The following is a 27,624-nucleotide window of genomic DNA, read 5'->3' as shown; positions in this document are numbered from 1 at the left end:
AGCTCCCGGGGCAGCACCGCCCGGCGGGGCGGGGCGTGGCGTGGCGATTCCTTCTCCCACCTGGAGCCGCCCCGCCGTGCGGGAAGAGGAAGTGGGAGCTCGGGAGAAGCGGAAATTGCAGCAGCAGCAGCAGCAGCAGCCGCCGCCGCCAGCCCGGGAAGCACCGGTGAGAGCCAGGGCAGCGGCGGCCGGAGCAGGAGGAGAAGGAGGCAGCGGGCGCCAGCGTAAGCGCGGCGGGGATGGGGGGTTGGAGGGGATTCTCCATCCCGCTTTTCCTGCTGGTGCAGAGAAGCAGCCCCGGGCCGTACCCCCACGCCCCCCTTTGCCGGGGCCGGTCGGGCGGCTTTGTTGGGCCGGGAGTGTGGGAGGGTTGTGGAGGCCCTGCTGGGCGGGGGGCTGCGGCCTTTTTACCTCAGGCTCAGCCGCCGTCTCGTGAGGGGTTTCTCCCCTTCCCGCCAGGCTCCCTGAGGGGGCTGGAGGGCGCTGCCGCCCGGGCCAGGCGGTCGTTCCGCTGGGGTGAGGCCGAGCCAGGGCTACGTGACTTCTCTCTAAAAAAGAAAAATAACTCTCTAAAGCTGCTCAGAGGCCCCAGTTGTTGGTAACTTGAAAGAAGAAAAAGCGTCTGCTGTAGGACTTTTGGATAGTGGCTGGGGGGTGGCGATGAGGGGAGAACAGGGTGAGCCCGCCATGGCCTGTGAAAGGACGGGCCTGAGGTGATCAGGGGAGGCTCCCTGCCATGTTCTCCTCCTGGCGGTTCTGTCGGAAGGAAAGGGTCCCCAGCGGGTCGCCAGGCCAGAGTGGTGCCTCCATCGAGCCTTGGCATAGGCCTGGAGCTGCTGGCGGGGCTCAGAGTGTTGGCATTTCCCTTTGTTCCTTCTAGAAGTTTGTCCCTGAGCCCTGGAGAGGAGGGGACTTCCCGAGGGTGCTGCTGAAGGTGGTGGGTTGGGTGCTGTCTGTGACTGCTGGTTAAGTCATAACAGCGATGAGGAGCAGAGCTGGCCAGCTAAATTCAAAGCATATATTTAGCCTCGGTTTGTGTTTGAACCATAGCCTTTTCTTTTTCCTTCATAAATTTGACCGTGTGAGTCAGTGACTCATAAATAGATCATATTCCTCCAGACTCTCCTTCAGAAGAGATCCTGGAATCGCAAGCTGCTGTAGAAACAGGGCTTTTTCCTCTTAGCTCCCTGCATGCAATCAGAGGTTTCACCTGAGACCTGTGACCAAGCTGCTTTGGTCCCTTCTGTAATTCACTTCACAGATTGCAGGATTGAGGTGTGGAAAAATGTTGGCGTTTATGTGCATAATTTAGGAAGAAAGGTGGTGGATTTTGGTTCTTGTAAAGGTGTGCATGTGCAATCCTTCCTTCCTTATCATGAGAATTTGTGGAGAAAGTAAAGAAATCGGGACTTGAGATCTAGTTTTTGTTCTTTTAATTGCCTAAGAACAGCTGAAGGAACCAAGCAAAACAGTGAAGTGAGTGAATGAACAAAGTACTTGGGGAAAAAATACTGCTTTTTGCACAAAATATCTAGAGTAGCCATGTGCATATTTAGCTCATGTCACCTGAATTCCATTCCTAAATGGAGCATGAAACATGGGATACAAGCTGTCCTTCTTAGAAGTGACCATAGGTTTGTGTTTAATTACAGCAGAACATGGACCCCCATCTTCAGTTTTCTTATTGAGCTGGTACAACTCCCCTTTGACAGTTTTAAATAAGAATATTTAGTTTTGTAAGTTTTCTGGATATTTAGTAATTTGATCAATGCTAATTCCTTAACTGTCACAGGAATTTGGAGGGAGATCTGAAGAAGCAGAAAGGGAAATGTAGTACTAATTTGTCAGGATGTTGTCTGCTCTGCTTTTACACCCTTCCAGGCCACTCTGTCATTTGCTGCTTTCATGTTTGGCAGTTTTTCAGTTGCTCTTGGTCATGTTACCAGTCCTGAAATTTCTGAAAGACTCTATAAAACTGGCTCATTTGTTTATTCTCTCAGTCTGTAGAGCAAGCAGTATTTTTAGCCACCAAGCAGTTTATCTGTGGATTATTAGTTACTCATTTAAAATGAAGCTTTTGTTCCACCTATTGGATTTTGCTTGTAGGAATGAAATAGTTCATGGTAATTATCCTTATGATCTGTTCTTAAACAGGAAGATAAAGGTAAAGGGACAGAATGGTGATATGTTAAAGAACTGATCTCTAGTGGAATAGCAATGAAGAAAATCCTTCCTCTGACTTGTGTATCTGAAAAAGCTGAGAGAACAGAAAGCTTTTTCTGTAGTTTTAATTATGCTTTTTAGAATTTGTTTGGTTTAATTTACCAAGATCTACCAGCACCAGGCATGGCAGGTATTCTGCTCACTAGTCACATTCAAAAATGTTAATTAAAAGAATCCCACTTGATACTCCACAGGGGATAATGTTTCCATAAAGTGAGATGCCCAAAATCATTAACCTCTTAAAAGTCTTGAATGTTGTTTCTAGATGTTTCTACTTGCCTTTTTTGAGTTTTGCCTCCTACTCTCAGTCCTGCAGCACTCGCACTCTGTTTGTCCTGAAATTCAGACAAGACACTGGAGTTTCTGTGCCTGTTTCACAAGGGATTATCTGCAAAGGGCAGTAATTTGTGTACTTTTGTTGTTGGAGGCAAGTAAGCTAATGTGTAGATTGCATGCAAATTCTCACAGCTGTTTGTATTTCTTTCATAATGCTGAAACTCTTTATGCAATGGGGGAAACCTGTAGGTTAGACTGCCTAATGAGCAATATCGTGCTCATCATTACTAACAGCTGGGGAAAAAAACCCCAGTTGTTCCTATGACTTAAATATTTGCACAGGTTCTAGAATTAGCATCAGTCTTCTGCAGTGGATGTTGGTTTGGAGAGACCTGTTTGAAAAATTTTTCAGTGAAGTAGGTGAAGAAAAGACAGAGGTATTTGGGGAAGGAAGGACTTCCATGTTCTCCTTGAAATCACGTCAGTGATTGCTCATGGCCTTCTTGCACTGCCAACAGGAAAACTGAGAGGGGTTTTCAAACCAACTTGAGAATACAACCTGAGAGCCAAGGGTCAAATTTGCTTTCAGTGCAAGCATAGCTTCTGTTCATGATGCTGAATAATTTAAATAACATTATGGGGAATTTTGCATCGCGCCTCCATCTGCTCGCACGTAAAATGGAGCGCAAAGAGGGGGTGTAACTGGAGTGTGACACAGTGCTGCTTCTGACCCTGTTGCAGATGTGGAAGGCTATTGCAGGCCACACCATTTCTGTCAATCAGGATGATGGAGCCGACGACTGGGAGACGGATCCTGATTTTGTGGTATGGCTTTTGGATTTTGTTGACTCAGGGGAAGCCCCTTGCGCAATGTGTAAAGAGTAATTCCTTGGGGCTGGGGCTGTGTCTCAGCAAAAGAAACCAACAGGAGCATGTTCCTGGAGGGAGGGAGAATTAGGGGTTTGTGCTTCTGTGCAATTAACTAAACTACCTTGTCTTGGCTGGGGACTGCAAGGGAGTCTGCAGGGAAGGGATCTGTGTCAAGAAGCAGCAGCTTCTTGGGGCTGAGCATGTGCTTTGTGCTTTTTTCAGCAGCAGGCAAAGCACAGGGCTCACAGCAGAAGAAAAGTGAAGGTGGTCTTCACTGATTTTCTAAGTCTTCTCACTGACAGCTCTAAAGTGCAGCTAACTAGTAACATCTTGGGGGTTTTAACTCTTTTTATGTGTGTCCCTTGCAGAATGATGTGAGTGAGAAAGAACAACGCTGGGGAGCTAAAACTGTGAAAGGATCCGGCCATCAAGAGCACATCAAGTAAAGCAGCTCTCTTTTAAAGTTTATTAATAGTTACAATCCCAGGCGACTTCTGTTCTCAGTTACTTGTATCTTCATAATTAAAACAAGTCTCCACAGAAGATTGATTATTTGCCAGATTTCTGGTCTTTCAAATATGTCAGTATCTTCAGATCTGAAATTAAGTTCAGAACTAGCATACAGGGACTCTAACATCTCTCCCTGTAACTGGAAATATAATTTTCCTTGCCTCTGTGTGTCTGGAAAGTGTATTTGTTCTATTTTGGTGCAGGAGCCAATACTTCTAGGGGAGAATTTGTGTTGGGTCATCTGAGCAGCTTCAGTTTGGCACTTAATGACACATTTGGTCTCTTAATTCTTAGGCTTTGTTTAGAAAATGGCTTCCAAACTCAAAAATTCGAGCAAAGTTACAAATTGAGTCCTTTGGCAGAAAAGCAAATTAATTCCTCGCAGGGGGCTGTGTGATACGGAAATGTCTTCTGAATCTTGTGTTTCTTACAAAATGTGTCAAAAGCTTAACTTTAAAGCAATTTTAGGAAATCTGTGACTGTGATGTTTGTTTTGGTTTTGCCTTTGTATTTCTGGGCATCAGCCCTCTTGTTATAAAGCTAAGAGTATGTCATACACATTGCAAGTGCAAACAGAGAGAGAATGAACTTTGTGGCTTACTTCAGGGATCAGTTTTACTGAGTCCTATTTGTGAGCAGTGGTGATGTCTACTGGCTGAATACAGCTGAGGAAGCTTTAAACTCAAGTTTTGGGGTACCCGTTACCATCTTGGTTTGTCCTTCTTGTATGTAGCCTGTGCTACCAAAGTTCATTTGCTGCATATTGGAAGGGAAAACTTGGGAAGAGGAGGTGAATGTCTTCTTGCATCCTCTTTCTGCTTTACAGTTGTGTCCAAAATGCTCAGTTGAATTAGAGCCTTGTTACCATAGGGACTGTATGGTAAGAGATCATCTCTGTTCTGAAAAGTTGCCATCTAAATAAAAGTGTTGGAAAAAACTTAAATCAGGACATGAGGAGGAAATATATTTCAGTGACATATAAATTCTGAGTTACTGAGTGTTCAAATAAGCAAAATACCCTTCCATGTTTCATTTGGGGTTGGTTTTTTTTTTTCCATACAATACTTTGCAGTGGAATTCGTTTTGTTTCTCAGAATATGATGTAGTGCTCTTTGCACTGAAAAAATGGGAAGGGCTTGAAAAATACAAGTTATTCAACTTTTAATTAAGATTATATTTTTATTGTCTTTTTATTTTGCATCTTTTTGAAGTTGTCTTCTGAAACTGTCTTAGCAAAACTTGCTGCTTAATTATCTGTCTTTTAAGTATTCATCAGCTGAGAGAGAACGTATTCCAAGAACACCAGAACCTCAAAGAGAAGGAGCTTGAAACAGGACCAAAAGCTTCCCATGGCTATGGAGGGAAATTTGGTGTTGAACAAGATCGCATGGATAAAGTAAGTGTGAATGCTTCCCAGGAATGATGTTGGAAGCCTTGCTTTACAAGCCTTGCTTTGCCAGTGGCAAAGTTGTTCCAACTCTGCTGGGTTTGGAGACAGAGAAGCTTTAATCGTGGCATAGTTTATATACAGCAGTGGCTCATTTTAAGGACAGAAGCATCATTCTTAGTGTGCTTTAACAAGAGCACCTGTAACCAGTTACCCAAATCTGTCAGGCCATCTCTGTTCCCTAATTAAATCAAGCTGCTCCTACAGAAAGAACAGAAATAAAGCCCTTGAAGCATCAGGAATAAGTATTTCAGGTAGCAAGTAAGGAAACTGTATGATGAGGAGGAATTCTGGGATGTGCAATGGTCCCACCTGTTTTTGTTTGATGTTATGCTCTGTTTTTAGTGTAAGTCTAATTGCTTATGTCTTGGATGGAATCCCCTGGAGTCAAGATTCACATTTCTAAAAGTGTATTTCTAAATGAAGGAATTGCTTCATACATGAAGTATTTTTTAAGTTTCAGTGCTGTGCCAGCTCTTCTATTCATATAGATGTTTCCAAAGTATGAAGAAAAGGGTTGCTGCTTTTAGATTAGAAGGCAGCTCTCTTAAGCAGTGGTAAAATGTGAACAGTGGCAAGTAATTTAAGTCCTTACACAAGGACTTGATGGCTGTTTAACTTGCACTTTATTAATAAAAGTAGTGATAATTCCTAGGGTAGTTCCATTAGCCATGTGATAATTAGACAGACATATCAGCTTCTGGCTAGTTTCTTCCATGCACTTTGTTAAAATAAGAGCCAAACTGAATCAGAATGATTTTATTTTCATACTTCATTTGCTTTCTGGGTTTTTAGTAGTTTGACAGCCTTGAATTTTTGCTGGATTCCTGTACTCCAAAGTAAATTGTTCTGTATTTCTCTCTGGACCATTGAAGTAGGCTAATCTAACCTAACCTTTGAGCCTGGGAAAGCAATTTCTGAGCAGATTGAAGCATTAGGGCTGTTCTGAAGCTGGGTAGCTCTCTAATGTCAGCAGTTTATCCCTCACCTGTGTCTGTGGCAAAAAAATCCAACAAACACATAGGTACTGGTTCCTATAGAACAGAATTAATGATCAGGAAAAGCATAATGATCACTCCCATCTGAATAATATTTGTGCCAGAAGACATTCCTAACTTCTTTTTTTAATAAAGCTTTTTTCCTTATAACTGTAGTTCTAAAATCTAATAATTGAGCTCTCTCCTTCACAGGTAATTTGTGTCTCTGTGGGTGTGCTTGTATTAAGGCTTGATTCACCTCAGGTGAATGAGTGTTACTGCAGTGTTGTCCAGGGCACAGGTTTTTGCTGCATTTAGGAGAAAACCTTGATGCTGACTTAAATTCTATATGCCAGACTTCCATAACTGACTTTAAATGTAGCAGAATGTTGTGCTGAGGAATTATGAGGGCAGTTTACTCTGAAATACAGATTTTCAAGAAAAATATTTTTCAAAGCTTTTTCTAAAAAGGGATGGGTTGTAATGAAAACCTGTGAAATAAAACCAAGATGTTTAAACCTTATATACCTTAACTGGAATAACAAAAGAAGGATCTTGTAAAACCACATAAACCCCAGGATTTTTTCAGAGCTTCTTGTTTGCCATAAATGTAATGGGTAGAAGAAAGGGAGGTGGGAGCCTTTTCTGTCACATTTAACAGTTACTCTGCTACAGAGCAGCTGCAAAATGAACAGGAGTATGACTATTTCAGGCAGGGAAAGAAAAGAGCTTTTATATTACTTATAAGTTAATGTGGTGTCCTATTATAGGCATCCTCGTACTGTTACCTGGCAATTACTTCAACCATTATGTGCAGTAATGTTTTGCTGGGGTTGCTGAGTGCTGGGAATGTTCCCCCAGCATCTGCTTTTTAAAAAAAAGGCAACTTATGGTTTCTGGACACCCTGTGTCCTCAAATTGATTCACCTTGGTCCAGCTGTCTGATTCTGGTCTGAGATAAGCAGTTTCTCATTCCTCAAAGGTCAGAGCTTGGGGCAGCTGCTTGGAGGGCATTCTGCTGCAGATGCTGACTGCACTGGGACTGGTGCTGGGACCCACAGTGCTGGCTGGGGCAGGAAGGTGGTGTTGGGGCAGGAGAGGTGCTTGTGGCAGGGTGCAGCCCCTCTATCTGAACAAAGCTGCATGCAGCAGGTTCCAGGGTCTTCTCTTTCTTCCTCTGACAGGAACTGTGTGCATTTCAGCAACAAATTCCAATGTTAAGCTGGTGGAATGCAAATTGCTCTAAACAGTGCTCAGTCACTGGACAAGAAAAAACCCAACATTTTCTTCTATGTTATATTCCAGGATTTAGAAGTGCATCCTGGCACCAGCTTAGCTTAAAGCCATCAAATGCCATCTGGGTGTATTTTCAGGTGTGTAATTCCATCTCCCTGTGTCTCACCTGAAGCCTGTCACACACACTGCAGCTGGGCCTCCTCTTGCTGTGTTCAGCTTCAGTTCCAGGGACAGGCTGAAATGGGAGACTGCAGGGCTGGGATGCATTTAGCACAGAGATCTCTGTCATGATGTGAAGCTGCATTCGTGTTGCTGTGTCATTTTGCAAGAGAGGAGAAAATACAGAAAGAAGACACCTAATTTTGATTCATGCAGGTCAGGGTGCCACCCTCAAAGAATGCCAATGGAAAACCTAGCTGTAGTTGTATTTGTTTACAATCTGATATCAGCTAAAGCAGATCTGTAGCTATGTGTCTAAATACAAGGCTGTGTATTTTTCTGGAACTAATCATTTTACATCCTGCATGAACACCATCAAGATCCTGTCTGTATCTTTCTTATTTTCATTCCTGTGGTTTTGAAGTAAAAATAGAGTGTAAAACAGTCTTCATAAAATCCAGTCATTCCTCTCAGACTCTTTCAAGTCCCTTTCCTAGGCTGTATTGGTAGCATGGTGACTGTCTTGTAAAAAGTGAGAAGCAACTTCCAAGGAATTTAGTTTCAACAGGTGGTGTGCCTGTGATTCATGTTAGTAACAAAGCTGACCATCATTATTTGGTGCAGTGTTTTCTCTTGCATACAGAACTGTACAGAGCTGTTGCCTATTTCTGAACTTCACTATTTCTTTTAGTCAGCTGTTGGACATGAGTATCAATCCAAGCTTTCCAAGCATTGCTCCCAAGTGGATTCAGTGAAAGGGTTTGGTGGCAAGTTTGGAGTACAAACTGATAGAGTGGACCAGGTAAGCAATTTCATCTCATACCACAGCTACTCACAGTAGTTTGAATTTACCATTTTGAATGTAGAGGTGAAAAATTCCACTATCTTGAAATGCTGGTGTGGTCTGCTCTTCATGTGGCATTTGAAGTTTGGCAGTAAACAAACATTGACTGTTATGGAATAAATATTTGTTTAAAGTAAAACAGAAAAAGCACTTGTGGGAAATTGAGTTGAGTTTAAAAGAAAACTGAAGAAAGATGTTTAAATATTCCTTTGAGCCACACTGTGCTCTTTGATGAGGATAAAATCAGCACAAGTGTTATGGAAAGAGGGATTTGAGGCATGGTTTGACCTCTATCACAATATGAGCTACTGGGAAGGATGATAATCCTGTTCCAAAAATGTGTAACAACCCCTGCATGGAAATGCTGAATTCCTGTTGTACAGAATTGCTGAACCTGTCAGGACTGGAGTATGTTGTTAGTCCAAACTGTTTTGGCAAGGGCTGATAAAAACCTTTGCTTCAGATCCAGGTACTAAATTATTAGGTAAATGAATATGGCCTATAAATGAAGTAGGTATTTATGTGCCAGATCAAAAAGGTTGGAGCAGTGTGGAGAGACACAGGAATTTTCCATGCTCTTTGTCTGCTCAGGTGCATGCAGGTTTTCTACTCATAACTTTTTGTCACACATGCAATTTTATTTCTCTTCCAGTCAGCTGTTGGGTTTGAATATCAGGGGAAAACTGAGAAGCATGCCTCCCAAAAAGGTAAAGTGGTGGCCTCTGTAGAGAAATGTTTTTTATAAATCATAGAATAGTTCTCTCTTCTTTTACTGGTTGTAAAAGGCCTTGTTTAGTGAGGCCTTCACGTGACATTCTCAATGAATCACCATGTTGAGGGGTTTGAGTGGAAGAGAAGGTGAAAAAATTAATTTGAAAGCAGTTTCATGAGTTGATGAGGTTTTGTGATGAGGAAATAGCCTGTCACCATGAGTCTGACTCTTCTTTTAAAAGTGAGGTTTAAGAACACTTGAGAAAGACTGGGACTTGTTCTTTGCTGTATTGCAGCCTGTTGAAAATAGGGAGTAAATTTCAGAGGAAGCATTAGAAACTAGGGGTCTGTTGCCCCTTTTGTTTCCTGTGTTTAAAATTATTTTTATGTGCTGAAGGGTAATATTTCAGTTTTGAAATAAATTTTTCCCCTTCAATTGCTAGGATTTGATGTTTCTGTTAAAAGCTGCTTTGTTTCATTTTTATTGTGCTTTGCTCCCAATGCAGACTACTCCAGTGGTTTTGGTGGAAAATATGGAGTACAGGCTGACAGAGTGGACAAGAGTGCAGTGGGGTTTGACTACCAGGGTAAAACTGAGAAACATGAGTCACAGAAGGGTGAGTAGACACGTGTTGATGAGTTTGTACTCTGATGTAGTAGGTGTTTGTGATAGGCAGTGCTGTAAAATACTAATATTTTGCATCTGTTACCCTCCTAACTTGCTGAAACTTATCTCTGAATAAAAGTTACATTGCTGGAAACCTTCACTTCTGAAAAAGAAGCCTTAAAACAGGTTCTGGTTGGTTCTGTCACTGCTTTTGGAGCAGGGCACATAGGCTTCCCTGAAGGACTTTTCCAACTTCTTTTGAAAAGCTGTAGGTTGTAGTACTGAGACTGTAAACAGTTTAAGCACAACAGAGGAGCATTTCTGAAAGGATCAGCTGCTTGTAGATCAAAACATTTATCAGTTAGTACTATTTAGAGTTAATATTGTGTTGCTAATCAGGTTTCCAGGAACATCTTACCAAAAATCAACCATTTTCCTGAAAAAATTTGACGGTTTTGCCATCTGTTTTCTTTTTGTATCAAAAAAATATTTGCACTCTGGAAATGCTAAAGAGAAGTGTGTTTGTTCCAAAGCATCTAGGCTGCTGGTGTCATGGTTTTAGAAGTTCACTTTGCTATAAGTTTCCTAAGAATTTTATCAAGCAGTCAAGTAGCAGAATTGCTGATATCACCCAGCAGTTGTACTACTGGTATGATGCTACTTTCTTTTCTCATCCTGAGAGAATGTTTTCTTAAGAATTGATGATTTCAGTGTGTGAAATGAAGATTAACCAAGGATGTCAGTGCTTTTACTAATACATAATGTTAGCAGGTCTGATTATCACCAGTTTTCAAGGTAATATTTTGTTGTTGAACACTCACAAACAAAATTCTTCACTCTTATCTCTAGATTATTCCAAGGGCTTTGGTGGTAAATATGGTGTTGACAAGGACAAAGTGGACAAAAGTGCTGTTGGCTTTGAATATCAAGGCAAAACGGAAAAACATGAATCACAGAAAGGTTTTTATTATTTTATTTAAAAATACTAGTTCAAATCAGTCAGCCTTTTAACCTTTTAAACCTGGGAAAAATACTTTCTTTGGGTTTGTTGTCCTTTTTTTTTTCTTTTTGGTAGTAAATATGTGTTTTCTCTTTGTGTAGGCAGACTTTTATTTCTTGTAAATGAAGGAAGGTTTTGTAAACTGTCTGATTTCCAAGGGACCTTATATCCATATGGATATTACTGAAATAAATCTGTAATTGCACAGATCTGTGGTATTCAGAGGCAATATCAAGTCCTTCATTAGTAGATATTTGTGGTGTGTGTGTGTGTGTGTGTGTATATATATTTGTGTGTTGTATTGCTTTGTGGAAGGTGCACCACATTCTTCAAATCTCAGGATATTATTGAGACTGGATGCTGTAATCCTCACTGAATTTGTTGTTCTTCCTTGCATCATAATCTTAGAGCTGCTGAATGGGTGTCCTTCCACTCAGTTGAGGTAGTGCAGCAGGGGGGAAAAAGAGGGAAAAGCAGTGTCCTTAATAACAGCTTATCCCATATCTTATTCCTGTTTTTCTTTCTATTTCTGTAAAATACTGTTTACAGGCATAAACTGCAATAATGTTTTCTGAAACTTCATGCACACAGATTATGTAAAGGGGTTTGGAGGCAAGTTTGGAGTGCAGACTGACAGACAAGACAAATGTGCTCTTGGCTGGGATCACCAGGAGAAAGTGCAGCTGCATGAATCCCAGAAAGGTAAATGAGTTCTGAGTTCTTGGCCATTTTTTCTCACTTCCCTCATTTTGAGTTGTCCCTGTGTGAACCCTTCTCCCCTGGTATTGTTGGCTGCAGCCTAATAGTAGCTGACATGGGTCTCCTTTTTCTCTGTTTGAATGGTTGCTGTGTGTTGGTTGTAGTGGTGTCTGCAAAGCATCTTTAACACATCTGATCCTGAGTCTCTGAAAGTTCAGACTTAGTGATAAGTTCTCACTTTATGAGTCTGGATAATTTTTGCTCCTTTTCACTGGAGTTGTTCAAACCACAAATGAGTTATGTCTTTGTACTTTCCACAAGTAACCTTTTGTTTTGATTTGTTTTGTGTTTTTTTGTTTCTTTTACTTATACCCCTAGTTTCATGCAGGGGAAATCTAATATCTGATGTTGTCCTTGATCATTGCCTGTGAGGTGCCTATTCCTATGAAATTCTGGTACCCAGAGGAAAAGTTGCAAAATAACTCTTGTTGTCCAGGCCTCTGCCTGTCACCACTTTTATCTGAAAGTAAATTTATAAATGATTATATATTTTTTTAAATTAAAGAGCTTAGAAGTGGTCCTCAGAATATTGTTCTCTTTGATGCTCTACCAGAGAGGGTTACCTGAAGCCCTTTTCTTTATACTGTATATAGTAAAATGGCTGTTCTAAGGCAGCAGTAGGAAATGGTTACAGTTCTTAGCAGAGAGCTTTTTTTTCCTCAAGCTGTACAGCAGCAGGAATATTCCTTTCTGCTTTAAACAGTATGTGTAGGAATATCTGGAGGATGGTCTCTATGAACCCTATCTTAACACCCCTTAAAAAGTCAGATATATAATGTACAAATGTTAACCACACTGATGAAGGAAGCTCAGTTTATTCTCTTGTATCCTTCTCTATGGTTTTCTCATGAGCACACTATGTTTGTGTGTTCATAATGCTGATCAAATGCAAGTGCATTATGCAGTATGCATGAAAAATATTGAAAGTGCTTTTTTCTGTAACTTCAGAATGATGTTTTTGTGTCTGATAAATCGTGTTGGCCTTTTCTTAATCTGTAGTGGAAACTTTTGAATTTACTATTTAAAAAACTCTATAAATATATTTTTTTTCAACATCCAAAATTATTGATAATTGAAAAATACTGCAAAAAATACTTTGAGTGACTCTGACTAAACTTCTTTATTTTCCTCTCCATTTTAACTTATTACATGTGGCTTTTTCAGACTATAAGAGTGGTTTCGGAGGGAAATTTGGTGTACAGACAGAAAGGCAGGACCCATCTGCTCTGGGGTTTGATTACAAGGAGAAACTAGCCAAGCATGAATCTCAACAAGGCACCGTTTTCACTTGTTACTTTCTTAACAGTGCAGCCACTTCTCACACAGTCTTGAGTAGTTGTCTGAGTAGATTGATGCTGGTAACGTGGCAGACACTTTTCTTGTGCTTCTACTCCTCCATGATCTGGCAATGGTCTTGCATTTTATTCTGAAAATGTTACATAAAGCAAGCCTGCACTCAGGAAACAGATCCCCAGTGTTTAGTTAACTGCTCTGTGTTATATTCAGTGAATAGCTCTACATAAAGTATGATAACAACAGCATTATTAGTAGTATGATGTTAATGATGTCATGCTTATCAGTTTTAGACTCTAAATGTTGAAGTTTTGCCTGGATGAATTGGGGGAAAAATACTCAGATAAGGACCAAGCATGTAACCATTAAAAAGGAGCAGATTCTGGCAAAATCATTGTAAAATGATTGTAGTCTTCCAGACAAGACGTAGGGAATGTTTGTGGTTCTTGGCTGAGCAAATACTGTTATAATGCTCTCTTTATTCATTGTGAAATAGTTGGGGTACAAACCATGAATTCCTGTTTTTCCGTTATCTTAAAGTGAGAAGTCTGGATCAGGAAAATGTAAGTGTAGTATTTATTCTGGTTGAAAATAAATACAAAGCTGAAGAAAATTAGATTGCTCATTCCAGCAGTCAGTACTTTTCTGTGCTCAAGTGACATAATTTCAAGCTTTTAGAGCATCATATGTGACTTAGCAGAGCCCAAGTGCAACCACTGAAATAGATGGCTTAGGGACCCAAGATGTTTTGGGGCTGGCAGCAGAAGGAATAGCTGTAAATATATTCCAGGGACATAAAGGAAAGCCTGTCCATCTACAGAGTCTAAAGGCACAGTCCTGCCATGTGTATTAATTACTTTAATGTTTATCAGCTGAGTATCTGACTGGAAATCAGTTATTTTCCTGCAAGTCATATAATTTACCAAGTTAAAAGGGAAAAAAAACCAAAAAACCTCCGTGGTCACCAAAGACTGGATATTGCTCCTGTGTGCAAAGCAAAGTTATTTAATTCCTGAGACTTAGGTTATATGATTCCTACAGAGGGCTAAGAATTGGTGCTGTGAAAGGCTGTGTTACAGAAGTGATGCATTAGAAGGGCTGATCCCTTTTATTCCATGCTTGATACCTTCTCAGTCCTCAGCTTAATGTTTTCTCAGAGAATGCATGTGGCCTACAATCTGTCATCTGCTGGTGTACCTGCAGGCTCTTGCACTTGTGTATCCTTCCTGCATCAAACAAGGAATTGCATTTTCTTTGGAGGCTGTCACCCTGTCTCTGCATGCAGCTGAAATGGCAATTTGCATTTGAAATGGCTGTTTGCATTTGGCAGAAAGATGGGAGGGATACAAACTCCCTCCTTCTAACCTTTATATCCTGTTTTTAGATTATTCCAAAGGATTTGGTGGGAAGTATGGTGTACAGAAAGATCGGATGGATAAGGTAAGGTGCTTAAAAGATCAATGACTTAAATAGTCTGTAGGGATACAAAATAAGCTGGTGAGTTCTGTAGTGTCCAGTGTTGAATTTTTTAATACTTCTTTGTTCTTTAATACTTCTTTGTTCTTCTAGCTTTTTAAAAAGAAAGTTTACACACACACACAGCTGGTGGCAGTTTACATACATGTGGTTTATTTATGTTTAAGCAAGGAAAACAGAAGCATGGAAATGATAGAAAGGAAAATATATACAAAAGAGTGAGAAAATCCAGTAATTCCACTATTTCAGTCATGTCTTGTAACAACTAGCTAATGTCTTGTATCTTGAAGGTGTCCTTTTAGTGGACTGCTTAAAATAGGTTTCTGCTGTTTACCAGCTTTGCCCACTGTATTCAGGCCTTCTCTTTAGGAAAAATTGTTTTGGTATTCTGAACCAGTGAAAGATAGAGCAGCTGGTGCTCCCTTTCTACCTCTCGATTTTTGAAGTTGAAAAACTAGAAGATAAAGTCTGCACTATTTATCTTCTGAATAAATTAACTCTCAGCTTTATGTAGGACATTCAAAAGTGAGAAAGTAGCAGAGCCTGAAAGTCTGTACAATTTTTTTTTTCTTGTGGTTTCAGGACCCAAGACCAAAAAAACCACAACAAATCACTTGTATTTCTCAAAACACTTCCTCTGCTTTAACAGTATCTGCTTCTTCAAGGGTATTGAATGCTTGGTAGAAATCCTTCACAAAGTGGATTGGAACAGCAACAACTACCCAATAAGTGTTTTGGACATTGCCTCATTTTCAGTTCTGAGGAGTCATCTGTTCATAAACTACATTTTTTAAAATTTATTGGGATTTTAATGTGCTTAAACCTGACACTGAAGATTACTTCTTACATAGTAGGACTTATAGAAAGAATTACTCTTTTTGTCAAGTTTTGATTCTTCCTGATTTTTTTATGTTCTGAAAAAAAACCCAACCAGAACTATAGGGGCAATATCACAATAAAATTTCACAGATTGAAGCCATCCAAATGTCTTAATGAATTTGCTTTTACCCTTTTTCTCCTTACTGATAGAATGCAGCAACTTTTGAAGATATTGAGAAACCTGCATCAACTTACCAGAAGACCAAGCCAATAGAAGCTGGTAAGGCATTGGCCCCAAATCCTTTTTTTGGAGGTGGTAATGTTCAAAAGCCCAGAATATTACTGCTGATGTAGCAGTACTGAGTAAGAATCATCTAGATGCAACTGTTGAATTTGCAGGTTTCTAGAAAACTAAACTCTTGTCCCTTTAGAAGCTGTCTTGGTTTGCTGAGTTCTGGTTTTCTTGTTCTTTTTTTTCTGGAGCATCATCAGAGTTGAGGAGGGGAGAATAAAAAGCATTAGAGTGGAGAATAGACTGAGTAGGGGAGTGGAGCATTGGAGACTATCCCATGAAGGAAGGGAGTGTTGCAGAGGTTTTTTATAAATGTGTGCACCAGAGGTTTGGTCTTGAAATGGGAGGGTAAGAAACAGAGAGAGAAGGACTTTTGTGAATGGGCTTTGAGCTCAAAGAGAAGAAAAGAAGGAACATTTTCAGCCCTAGCAGAAATTTGTACCAAAAACTAATACCAGGCTACCAAATCTTAAGCAACAACATTATATGACTTTAATTTTTTTTTAACTCTTACAGTTGCTAATAAAACAAGCAACATTCGGGCTAACTTTGAGAACTTAGCCAAGGAAAAAGAACAAGAGGACCGAAGGAAGGCAGAAGCTGAGAGAGCACAAAGAATGGCCAGGGAGAAACAAGAACAGGAGGAGGCTCGAAGGAAACTGGAGGTCAGTAGGCTTCAAATCCCATTTGAGCAGTGTTTCTCATCTATTTTAAAGCAATGTTGGGAGAAAAGAGAATCTTGTAAGAAAAGAAACTTCAACTTCTCTCCAGCTAGGCTTTAAAGCTCTTTGTGTATTTGCCTGTGATTGTATCTGTGCTTTGCAATTCCTTTGTTTGCAATTCCAGTCATTTATCAGCGTGCACCATATATATAGCAGACATCAGGTAGGGAGGCAGGGTAACACTTTATAGTATATATGTGCATGTATATATGGTCTTTTTTTTTAACTTTTAATTAGCCTATCCCAGAATTTGTGTTCTAGTCTTGACCACTAACCTTTGCAGCCTGACCTCAGAGGAAAATGCTTGTCTGGGACCCTTGGCACTGCTCTTCCTGTCTGGCTGTGGGCGAGTTTTCCTATTTCCTTTTTTTTTCCTTCTCCTCTTTTGTTTTCAATTTCCGCCAAAAGTATTTTTCATTGTCAGAGCCAATGTCTGCCACCAGCTGCAGACCCCACAAATAAAATTTCTTCCACATGAACTTGTCTCAGCAGCCTCTGTGAGAAATCTGGAATTCAGGAAAGACTGTCAGATGGTTTCTGTTTGGTCCTTTGCCTGACAACAAATGGGGAAGTCCCAGTGATTGGTTTCTCAGATGTGGTAGATACTTCCCCTTAGTGGGATGCTGCTGCAGGATATGACACTGTTCACCCCCTTCTATCAGTAGGGTCTGATTCATCACAGCTTTAGACTTGGTGTAAATGATGTATTTTATGAGTATGGGAAACTGAATGCATGGTAGCCTTATGGTAACCTAGCTCTGGTCTTCCTAAACTAAGAAAAATACAGTGAAACTTCATGTTACTTCATCTGACTTAGCTGGCCTCTACCAGCACAGCTGTTAACAGCAGCATTCTTGAAACACCTTATTGCTTATGCCAGCAAGCATTTTCCACATGAAAGTGGAAAATTAAACCTAACAAATAAAAAAATCTAGTTTAACCCAGGTTAGAGCCCACGTTTAGTCTGTTGGTTGGCTTCTCAGCTCTGCTGTTCTCAAGGGTGAAGGCCAGCCCTGCCCCTGAAATAACTCTGTAGGTTTGCTCTCTATTTTGTGTATAGTTTGATTCCTGAAAACTGTTAAATTCTTGGAGTTCCATTTGAAATATGGGAAGTTCTATCTGCATAGGATGGGTCAGGTCTCTCCTTCTAAAGTGATTGCTGCTTTATTTCTTTTTTTTTTCTTTCAGTTTATTACTTCTTTTGCCTTATGGCTTCAAGATGTACAGTGTGAGCATATGCTCACTGCATACATGTATCACAAGGTGAATGGGAGTTCATCTTTGTGGATCACTGATTTCTTCTGATGCTGCCTTTCATCCCTGTGCCCTTTGTGAACTTTTCATACCTTCCCCCAGCCACTGTCTGGGTTTCTTTACTGTTCTGGAGAAGAACCTTTAATGCAGCATCTGCCACGCTCTTAAAGCTCAGAGAGGAAAAGATAAAAGAGCTGAAGCTGAGAGTTCAATCTCTTCTGTTTGATAAGATCAGGGAGCCTGCTCCAGGGTGCAGGGTGCCACTCTGTCAACTCAGCTTGGACTGCTCTGGGTCCTTCTCACCATTGGCAAAGCCTCCAGCACTGAGCCACACAGAGAAAAGTTGAATGTTTGCCTTGAGGAGGGTCACTTGGTTCCCCTCAGAGCAGTAAAGCTGAAATGCATCCACTTGCTCTGGGAGCTCTTTAGATGAGAAAAGTCAAATGTTTCAGTGCTTGCTTATTCAGAGCCACAGCAAAATGTTACCAGCATGTGCCACCATCTTCTGCTGTAGCCATTCAGCTGGTAGCCCCATAGCTGCTCTGGCTATTGCAAAGCTGTTGCTGTTCCTTAACTACTGCTCACTGTTGCCAGCACTGTGTCTTTAAGCTTGTGCATCACCAGGATCTAGGTCTAGCATCTGGTTGTTCCCCTAAAAAGAAGCCTTTTTTATCTCCTTGTCCTCCTCAGTCCTTGTCCTTGCCACCAACGCTACAGCCCTAGTCAAAGAGTTGTTATCCCTCAGCTCTGGGGTCTGTTCCATGGGGTGACAAAGAATGGGAATTAATTCTCTTTTTGAAAGCAACTGAAGCTTGAGGTGTACATTGCTCTTGAAAGTGCAGCTTCACTCTTCCTTCAAGAGATCTCTATTTTTTTGGCACTTGTTTTCCTCTTGGCACTTGGTTTCCTTCTGCTGAGGAAACAGTTTCCCAGAAGGGTTTAAATGTAGTAATGCAGGTTCTCATGAGTCATTGAACTGTTAGGTGTTTTGGTTTTTTTTTTTTTTTTCCCCTCCTCTCTCTGTCTCAAAAAATGATTTTCTTTCTTTACTGTTATTTTTGCATTAAGTGTGGGTTAAATTCAAGCCGTTATGCTTGATTTTTTCTTTTTTTTTCTTTTTTTCTTATGCTTCATCGAAGATTCTGTTGCCTGGACACATTCAAACTTTTAAGTTTTTTTCTTTTTTTCCAAATCTGGTATTTAAATTTCACCATAACCAGATGATTAATGTTCTTACAGACTGAACAACTCCATGGTTAATTGTGTGATTCTGCAGACACTGAGGGAAGGAGGCTGAGGTTAAGGGGAAGCTGAAATGGCAAGGACTGCACTGCCTCTTATTCAGAAGCTGAGCATGAAAAGGGGAGGGATGTAAACAAACCATCCACAGAGACTGTAAAGGGTGTGCACAGACTTTGACTGAAGTGAACTTTTATTTCTTTAAGTGAACTTCCTTGCACAAGCAGAAAGTTCTCTCACTTTAAGAAAGAACGTGGGCACACGTACTCCCACACCAGGGATGTACATATGGGCCACATTCCTTCAAAGAACCCTGTTGACTGGTGATCCTTTTTCTGTTTTGCTTTTCACATATGGCACCTTGTCAAGTGGTGTTCAGGGAGCTCTTCTGTAACTCCCTGTTTGAATGGAGAGTGCCTCATGATTTAACTGACCTCTGCTACCTGAGAGAACACAGGATGCTCCTTCACGTGGAGCATTGCAGTGTGGAAGAAACTCAGCCTGAGGGGGAACTTAATTAATTTAAATGTTTAATGGCAGTTTTGCTGTGGCTGTCCTAAACTGGAATCTAGATTGCAGATTCCCATTTTCTAGGACAAAGTATTGTAACTCCTGCCATGTTTGATGCTTTTAATGTACTAATACTACTTAATTTGTATCCAAGTGTAGACTTCTAATGAATACTTTGATGGGGCTTTTTTATCTGCAGCACAGGAGTTAAAAGTGGGGGAGGACATCAGGACAGAAAGCACAGCACTAAGCTTTGAATTGTCTTCAAAGCTGTCTCTGACACACTTTGCTTTCTATGCTAAATGGTGTTTTTTTTTTGGAGTTGTGCCAAGCAAAGAAAAGGAAGATTTTTATTTTTTTTTTTGTCACAGTTCTGTCACATAATCTTTGGGCTACCATTTCTCCTGGGGATCCTTTGGGGAGTTACAGTATGATGGTTGTAAGCAACTTTCTCTTATAATGTATATTCTCTCTTCTTTTTCACAATAAATAAGAAAGTCTGGCCATAGATCCACAGGTTTCTTTTTCCCTATGGTAAAGAGAGAGAAATGGCTTTCTAAGAAAGACTGGATTTACCTTCTGATTCACAGGTGGGATGTCACAGCATGAAGTGCTTTGGTGTTAGAACACTTGATTCTTTGTGGCACAGAGTAAAACAGCAATACTGCTTTTATTTCTACCACATATAACACTTCTGAATGTTTGAATCCCCTCCTTGTCAGTATGTAGGACTTAATTTTGTCCAAGCTTTTCAGTCCTTTGCCTTGGCAGGTGACCTACAAGAGCTTGCAGGGTCGTTTCTCATCAATGTATCAGTTGTATAATGAGAACATACAGACTTCAGATTCTCTAAAGTTGTGCTAAAATGGGAGCTGAGGCCCAGCCAGCTAATGAACAGAATGAGTATACTGAGCACAGAAATCCTACAGCTCTTGTGGAAATGAGCCAAAGAACATTGGGTACTCTGTTTTTAAACATATGTATGCATCCATACTGTGTGGTTTTAATTTTTTCACATTTTTTTCTTTCCTGCTTTGCTGTATTTCAGAGGCTTTACTGTACAGCCAGTCAACCTTCAGGCAGGTCTAACAATCCAGCCACTCCAGTATTCTTCTGCTCACATCAGTTTATTGCAGAATATGCTGGCAGCCTGTCTGTCTTATTGGAGGGTTCTTTCTTGTTCAGTGTCATGGTCTAAATGATGAAAGTGCACTTTTCTTTCTCCTCAATTTAGGAACAAGCTAAAGCCAAAAAACAAACTCCACCACCATCTCCTACTACACAGCCAGCTGAGCAGAAGACACCCTCCAGCCCAGTCTACCAGGTTTGTTAGAATTGGTACCTGGTTTTTTTATCCTAAATTTAGCAACCTTTTTACAAAACCCTGAAGAACCTCACCTGTATTTCTTGCAGGATGCAGTTTCCTGTGAAGCAGGGTCTGCCTACAGGAATTCTACTGCAACATATTCAGCCACACATGAGCCAGAGCCTGGCTACAGAGCTGCAGAGTCTGACTACCAAGAAGCAGTGAGTCAACGGGAGGCAGGATATGAGGCAGAGACTGTTTATGAAGTGGCAGGGGCAGGAGACCACTACCAAGCAGGTAAAGTCTTTGTTTCTGATACAAAACCCTTTCAGATAATAATTATTTCCTTGGGCAATGACTGAGTGAATAGTTGTGCTGATAGTATGCTGTCCTAGTTTTCTAAACTCTTAGTCTGATGAGGCTTTTTAAAATATTCCTCCAATAAACTTTAATTAGGAAGTGAAGATATGGCTAGAGCAAGGTTGAAATTATTTAACTTTGGTGAGATGATACTGGAATAATTACTGTGCTCTCTGGAGTGTCAGTTCAAAAAGAAATATCAGGGGAACCATTTCCACCCTCTGGAATGCAGCTCAACATGAGGAGCAAGTACACAGGTGGAACTTAAACCTGTGCTGAGCCAGTGCTGGCCTATCAAGAAAAAATTCTGTCAGCAGCTCTTGGAGTTAAAAATTGATGTGATGTGTTCTGTGCTTATGAGAGAGTGGAGTAAGGATGTCTGAAGCAGAATGAATACAGTCTTGTGATTTCCTGTTTTTCTCATATCTTCTGGTTACTAAGTGAGGGATGAAGAATGAACCTACTTGCTCTGGTACCAGAGACCTTGGGCTCAGTTGCCCTGACACACTTCACAAACATGTTATAAGGCTGAAGGTTTTTATTTTATAGTGTATGAAATGCCTGCTTGTGAATGCTTCCTTTCAGGCTTTAGTTGTGTGGGCTTTAAGGGAAAAAAATCCATTTCTGAAAGTATGTCAACTCTGCTAAAAACTTGCATGGTTTGTTCCCTGCTCCCTGTGTGGGTTAACAGTAGAGTTACAGGAGCACCACAGAAAAGAACTCAGGGTGATAGGGAGTGTGCTTCACACTTTTAATTTGTTTCTTCTCTCTCTTTAGAAGAAAATACTTATGATGAATATGAAAATGAACTTGGAATTACAGCCATAGCTCTTTATGATTATCAAGCTGGTAAGCAAAGTTTTTGTTTTTAACCCTGGTTTTGAAAACTGTTCTGCACAGATAAGTCTGGATTTTTCTTTTGCCTCTCATCATGAAGTCTCTTGAAGTAATAGATGAAATTAACGTATGAATTAGGAATTTACTGATTTAGCAACAGCATTGAGACTCTTGAAAACTAGAAATGTTTCTGGAAATGGTTTCAAAAACCTTTTTTAATCAAGTTTTAACACTCCTGTTAAACCTTTGGCATACGTAACTGTTTAACATCTTGCCTGGTCAATTCTGAGGGAAGAGATCAAGAAAGTGAAGTGGTTCCCAGTGTCTTAGGCTGCAGTCATGGCTCTAAATTACAAATGCACCCAAAATGCAGCAGGCAAGAGGCTGCTCCAGAGGATGAGAAAGAGACCAAGGGTTTGTTCTTGCCTGGTGCCCTGAGGGGGAAGGGGAAGGTGCTGGGTGTCTGCCTTATTTTTAGTGGCGGTGAGCTGATAGATGGGACTCCTCCTGTGTCCATACTGATCCTGTGGGATCCTCCTGTGTCCCTACTGACCCTGTGGGATCTTCCTGTGTCCATACTGACCCTTTCCCACTCTCTCTCCAGCGGGTGATGACGAGATTTCCTTTGACCCAGATGACATCATCACAAACATAGAAATGATCGATGATGGCTGGTGGAGAGGTGTCTGCAAAGGCCGGTACGGGCTGTTCCCTGCCAATTATGTGGAGCCCAGACAGTAAAGACTGTTGTCTCCTGGTTATGCCTTAATTCCCCAGTCAATAATTCTGACTTGATACACTACAAATCATGATGCTTTTCTGAGGATGGAGGGGTATATACATAATGGCTTTTATATTTAATACTTTGCTGATGCTTTTTAAAAAGTTTATGCCACAGAAATCGCTAATATATTGTAAGTACTATGTTCTTCACTAAGGCTCTTAAAGTTATTTTCATGCATTTGGAAACATTTCTTCTCTGCCAAATTAGGAATTGTCATATAAAGCCTTTTCAAGGACAATTAGCTGTCTGTCGTAATATTGCATGTTTTACTCATAAGTGAGCAGATCTACTTAGTGTTTAAGTCTAGTTAGTCTTCCACTAAATGTTTTCAGCTAAGGAAATCATGGCTATGCAGGATATTTGCATTTCCAGTAAGCTGGGTTGGGGAGGACTGGGAAGGTGCATAATTTTTTCTTTTCTTTTCCAGATAGTGTGTGAAAAAGCAAAGAGAGTGTTTAAAAATTTCAGCTAATGGCAGTTAATAAAATACTGTCCAGTATTTATGGAGTATTAATGTTATGAGGGAAAGGGTCTGGTTACTTTTTCCTTCTCTTATAAAGTGAAGTTCCTTGGCTCTTGCATTTTTTTTTCCTGCTCCTCCTGTCCATGTTATTCCAGAAGAGGGCTGCAAATGCTCTAGCACTGATTGTCCCAAGTTTCTTAATTTTTTGGGTTTGTTTCACTCTCCTCTTTCCTAAGAAAACTTGGCAAAGTTACTATACAATTCTTGAGGCACTCAGTGAGATTCCTACTTGTTCCAAGGGAAATTGGCATCCAAATCTGTGTGACCACCTGCAGCAATAGTCTTATTGTTTCAAATGGGAGAGAAAAAGGCAGGATGGAATTGCAGTTGTTCTCTGCAGTTCATTCTTTGTTCATCCAAGGAAGGGCCTGCTGTGCAGTAAAGGCATTTTATGTAGCCATAGTTGAGTCAAAGGATGTTAATACAAATAATTTGATTTAAAACTCATATAAATGATTTCCATTTTTGAACCACACATGAGGCAACTATTCTTTTTTTGTATGTACAGCAGAAACTGCCAGTAGCATTCTACTAAACAACAAAATTAAAACCTGTTCTTTGCCAAAACTAAAACTGAAATTCTTGTCATTCTAGAGAACTGACTTCACCAGAGGTTTAGGGTCCCTACCAAAGATAGATATCTAATAGTGCACGTGTTCTGTGTGTGTACTGTCTGTTTCCACCTTCTGATCAGAATGGGAATGGCTGAACAGGCGTAGTAGCTAAGAAAGAATACAAAGAATTTTTATAAACTGTAAATTTGGACCAGTGGAAAATAAAAGGCCTGTATAAAGTGGTAAAATGTATCCTATATCTACGAAGGAGGCATCGTGTTGAACCAGGTATTGGATGGTTGGGACAATCCTTAATGAATGTCATATATGTGTCATGATTATTATTTTTCTTTTTCCTCCTTTCCATGGTCTCATTTCTGTGTTGTATTTGCATTATAGGGTTGGGTTTTATATGCAGTTTGTTTTATCCAATTTTTGCATAGGACACCTCATAGGGATATGATTTTTGTAAATTAAATATTCAATAAACTTTTGGAACCATTTGCATGGAATATTTTTGCATTTTTAAATTGCTTTGTCAGCCTGTAACAGATACTTCAGCTTGCACACAACAAATTGTGCTTCCTACAGGGAGCTGCTGCGTGGTGCTTGGTGCTGTCAAGAAGGGCACCTACATCCTTCTAGGTTGCTGCTGCCTTCCATCTACTTCTCTTCCTCAGAATCCCACTATTTTTTTTACTCCTACTGCCATGTGGAAATATTTACGTCAAAATTAGACCTTGGGTGAACTTAAAGGAGAGAATTATTTTATTACTTTTTTTTTTTTTGTAAACAGCTTGAGGATCTGCTTTGTCTTTAGTTTTATGAACCTCTTCTGTTAAAAATACCAGTGAGCTGTGGTTTGGGTGAGAGTTGCTTCTGGGAATACTGGTGACCACAGGATACTGAGTGCTCTTGAAGACGTGGCAATCAGTTAAGGACAAATAAACTTTTACCTCCTTTTACAGCAGTTCTGCTCTTTTTGATGAGAAGGATCCTTAGGTCAGGTGTGACCCAAACCTGTCCTTGCAAGCCTCCTGCCTCTTCTCTAACCAAACCCAGATTTCAGTTTCTAATCGTGATCATTTCTGAGAACCAGATACTTGACACGTTGCTGGAAATGCAGAGAAAGAAAACCCTAACACCATTTTTCTATGTTAACAGGAAAGCCAAAAGCTTCAGAGTTCAGAGCTGCAAGTCCTAAAATCCAGTGAGGGAGCAAGAGCCATTGCTTTAGCTGCTAACTTTAAATGTGACTTGAGAAGGAAACGTGCATGTCCAGGTCAGCTTCTGCACCAGAGGGGGTGGAGGGAGGGGTTGTTGGAGCTTTATGCTGCTCAAGGCAGGTTGGAGGGGGCTGGTGTGGGTGGTGGGTGGGAGCCAGCAGCCCTGGAGCCCTCCCTGGGCCTGACCCTGTGGTAGGATGAGGGCTGGAGGAGGGAGCAGGAGCAGGAAGGACAGTGCAGCAGGTAGGACAGGTATTTTCCCCTTGTGATGGGGAAGATACCCCAGGTGTGTGTCAGAAAATAAGTTGGGGAGGAACTGAGTTACTGGGTGTACAAACTGGGTGACACTGTCAGCAGTACTGTGGGTATTAAGCCCAGGGAGTTTATTCATGGATTGCCTCCTGTTGTTACTGTGAGATGAGCTGGAGTCAAGTCTTGAAGAGCATTCTTATCCATCAGCAGTAGTTACTCAGGTTATCTCAAACACTTGGTGCTGGAAAAAAAGAAACAAACCCCCAAACCACCTGCATTTACCACCAGGAGGGGCTGGCTCAGCCCTCCTTGTAAGTGACTGCTGCCAGCCCTGAGCAATTTAATTTCTGTGGATGGATGGATGGATGTCTTTTCATTTCTGTGGATGGATGTCTTCCTGATGCACTTTCTGACTTCAGGGGAGCTTTTACTTTCCTGGCACCTTGGATTCCTCCTGTTGGTTCTTAATGCAACCCCCACTGTTACTCCCAGGTGTGCTGGGGCTTCAGCTGAGACAGCAGCAGTGGCACCGATTTTATTGGCTGTGTGATTATTTTACACTTCCAAGTGTCATTCTTCTAAACTAATTATCATTAAGCACATAATAAGTATGCTCAGGAAGGTATGTTTGTATATAAATATTTATGGTAGTTTATAACATTTCATTTGCCTGTTTCTGTAATAATCAGTAGTGACAATCACAAGAGAAGGACATTGTTGGGTAAGTTATGTGGAGGTGGGAGGTGACAAGATGATGGAGCAGAAACTTCAACTACCTGAAATCCCCCTGGCTTAGATCCCCCACTGCAGGGCACGAGGGGCTGCTTAGGTAGAGTGTCTGGGAAGGTTCATGTCATACAAACTGACCCCATTTCCCTCCATTCATCCCACTTTGTGCCTGAGGATCTTCTCATATTAATTGTAGGTAGCTAATTGCCTTCTTTTCACTCACTGTGAATAAATTGTCTGCATTAGATCTGCCTTTCCTGCCAGTTTGGCAGCAACTTTGCTCTTGGGGAGAAAGAGACATCTCTTGGCTAATGCAGTGTTGCCAGCCAGCATCTCTGTAGGATGCTGGGGTTGCCCTATCCATCAAGCAGGTCATGCCTGAGCACCAGCAGTGATGAAAAGCCCCTCTGCAGTGCTCAGGGTGAGCCTCTCAAAGTCAGTTGAAGAGCCTGGCAGAGCTTTACCAATGCCTTTCTCAACTGCATTTTATCAAACCTCTCCTTAAGCTGCTGCTTTATTTTTAGTCTGCACAGATGGCAGGCTTAAGAGGCTGGTGAAGAATGTGCCTGCATCCCATTTATTTTATATAAAGCCTGGATGCTCTGGAGTGTTTTGCTGGGATTTATGTGCAATGGGCCATTACCAACTCTTTAATTTTGCCATGATTTTCAATAGCAAGACTCCATGTAACCAGTTTTTGACTTTTAACTGAGAAAGGAGAGCAGGAGACAGGGGAAATTACAAACTGAAGCACAGGGAAGTTCCTCTGAAGGGCTGGTTTGGCTTAGATAAAATGCCTGCCAGCAAAATCTTGTATTGCAGGTGGCCTGTGTGTCCTCTGCAGCTTTTTCCTGAACCTGGAAGGTTTCCTGTCACAATAGCTTCAGCAGAGTCTCATTTTTAAAGTCCCTTTTCTATCAAGCAGAGCAAGTGCTAGTTTCCAAGGATATTTATCTGAAGCACCTACTTTTAGATGAGGGCTTTTGCAAATGCAGACTTAAAGCCACCTATGATTTTTCCAAGAGACTTCAGCCTTTAATAAGAGCTTTCCAAGTGCAGCCCACGGGTGGTTAATACTCAACCAGCAAGTTGATTCCTTGTGGGATGAAGTTCAAATCTGCTGCTGTCTCCTGTACTTAGGCTTCACCTTGCTGCAGGCTTTCCATGGCATAGTCCAAGATTTAGGCTGCAATACTGTAGGCATCTTCTTGCATGCATGTCCATAGCTCAGTATTGACAGGATGCTGAAGATGTCGTGCTTAATTTTTAGTGAATTTGAAGCAGCTTCCTCAAATTCTTCTCACGTTGAGCACATCACTTCCACCCTGCTTTACAGCTGCTGCTATCAAGTGAATTGGCAAAAGGGAAAGTGATACATTAGTCCATGGAAAGAGGAAAAGAAAAAAAAAAATCAATCTTGACAGCACAACGCTAAGTGTACAAAGTGCTGCCTTGGAGAGCTTCCAGGGAGGGAATTTGAATTGATCAGAATAGTTTTACTTGACACATTTCCCCCAGAATCTGGGAAGCGTGGACAGAAAAGAGGAGATGGATCTTCCAGTGCCTGGCAGGTGGCTTGAGTGTGGGAAAGGACCCTTAAAAAGAGATGCAGGGCAGTCTAGTACAGCTTGCCACAAACCCAGCTCTTAATGGGCATTGCCTAAAGGCTGCACGAGTAGAGCAAAATTAATTTAACAATTCCTGGTATTGAAGTAACTAAAAAAAATAAATAAATTTAGCTGCTTCTGTTATCTAAACCCTCTGAACAGGAGAAGCAGGGAGTGGGAGCTGCTGGTTACCTCTGGCATTTGTGCTGTTTGCATGGCAGC

The 27,624-nt window shown here is 41.0% G+C and overlaps 1 protein-coding gene across 6 annotated transcripts; it reads left to right on the top strand.

Annotated features, from left to right (window-relative positions):
- The first annotated feature begins 61 nt into the window (after positions 1-61).
- On the top strand, positions 62-24,100 carry CTTN (cortactin). Of its 6 annotated transcripts, none has more exons than XM_071762130.1 (17): positions 62-224; positions 3,241-3,324; positions 3,738-3,811; positions 5,146-5,275; positions 8,390-8,500; positions 9,195-9,249; positions 9,760-9,870; positions 10,710-10,820; positions 11,452-11,562; positions 12,784-12,894; positions 14,297-14,352; positions 15,418-15,487; positions 16,016-16,164; positions 20,459-20,548; positions 20,638-20,827; positions 21,668-21,739; positions 22,332-24,100. In XM_071762130.1, exons 2-17 carry the CDS (start codon positions 3,241-3,243, stop codon positions 22,466-22,468), a joined length of 1,662 nt encoding a protein of 553 aa, XP_071618231.1. In that variant the 5' UTR covers positions 62-224; the 3' UTR covers positions 22,469-24,100. The 6 variants fall into 6 exon arrangements, with proteins under 6 accessions (XP_071618231.1, XP_071618235.1, XP_071618233.1 ...); XM_071762131.1 differs by having other exon boundaries at positions 72-166; XM_071762134.1 differs by lacking the exon at positions 10,710-10,820 and having other exon boundaries at positions 69-224.
- The last annotated feature ends 3,524 nt before the right edge of the window (positions 24,101-27,624 follow it).

This window comes from Heliangelus exortis, chromosome 18 (genome assembly GCF_036169615.1).
Source record: "Heliangelus exortis chromosome 18, bHelExo1.hap1, whole genome shotgun sequence".
In the NCBI taxonomy this organism is placed as follows: Eukaryota; Metazoa; Chordata; class Aves; order Apodiformes; family Trochilidae; genus Heliangelus; species Heliangelus exortis.
This window is presented reverse-complemented; position numbering and strand designations above follow the sequence as displayed.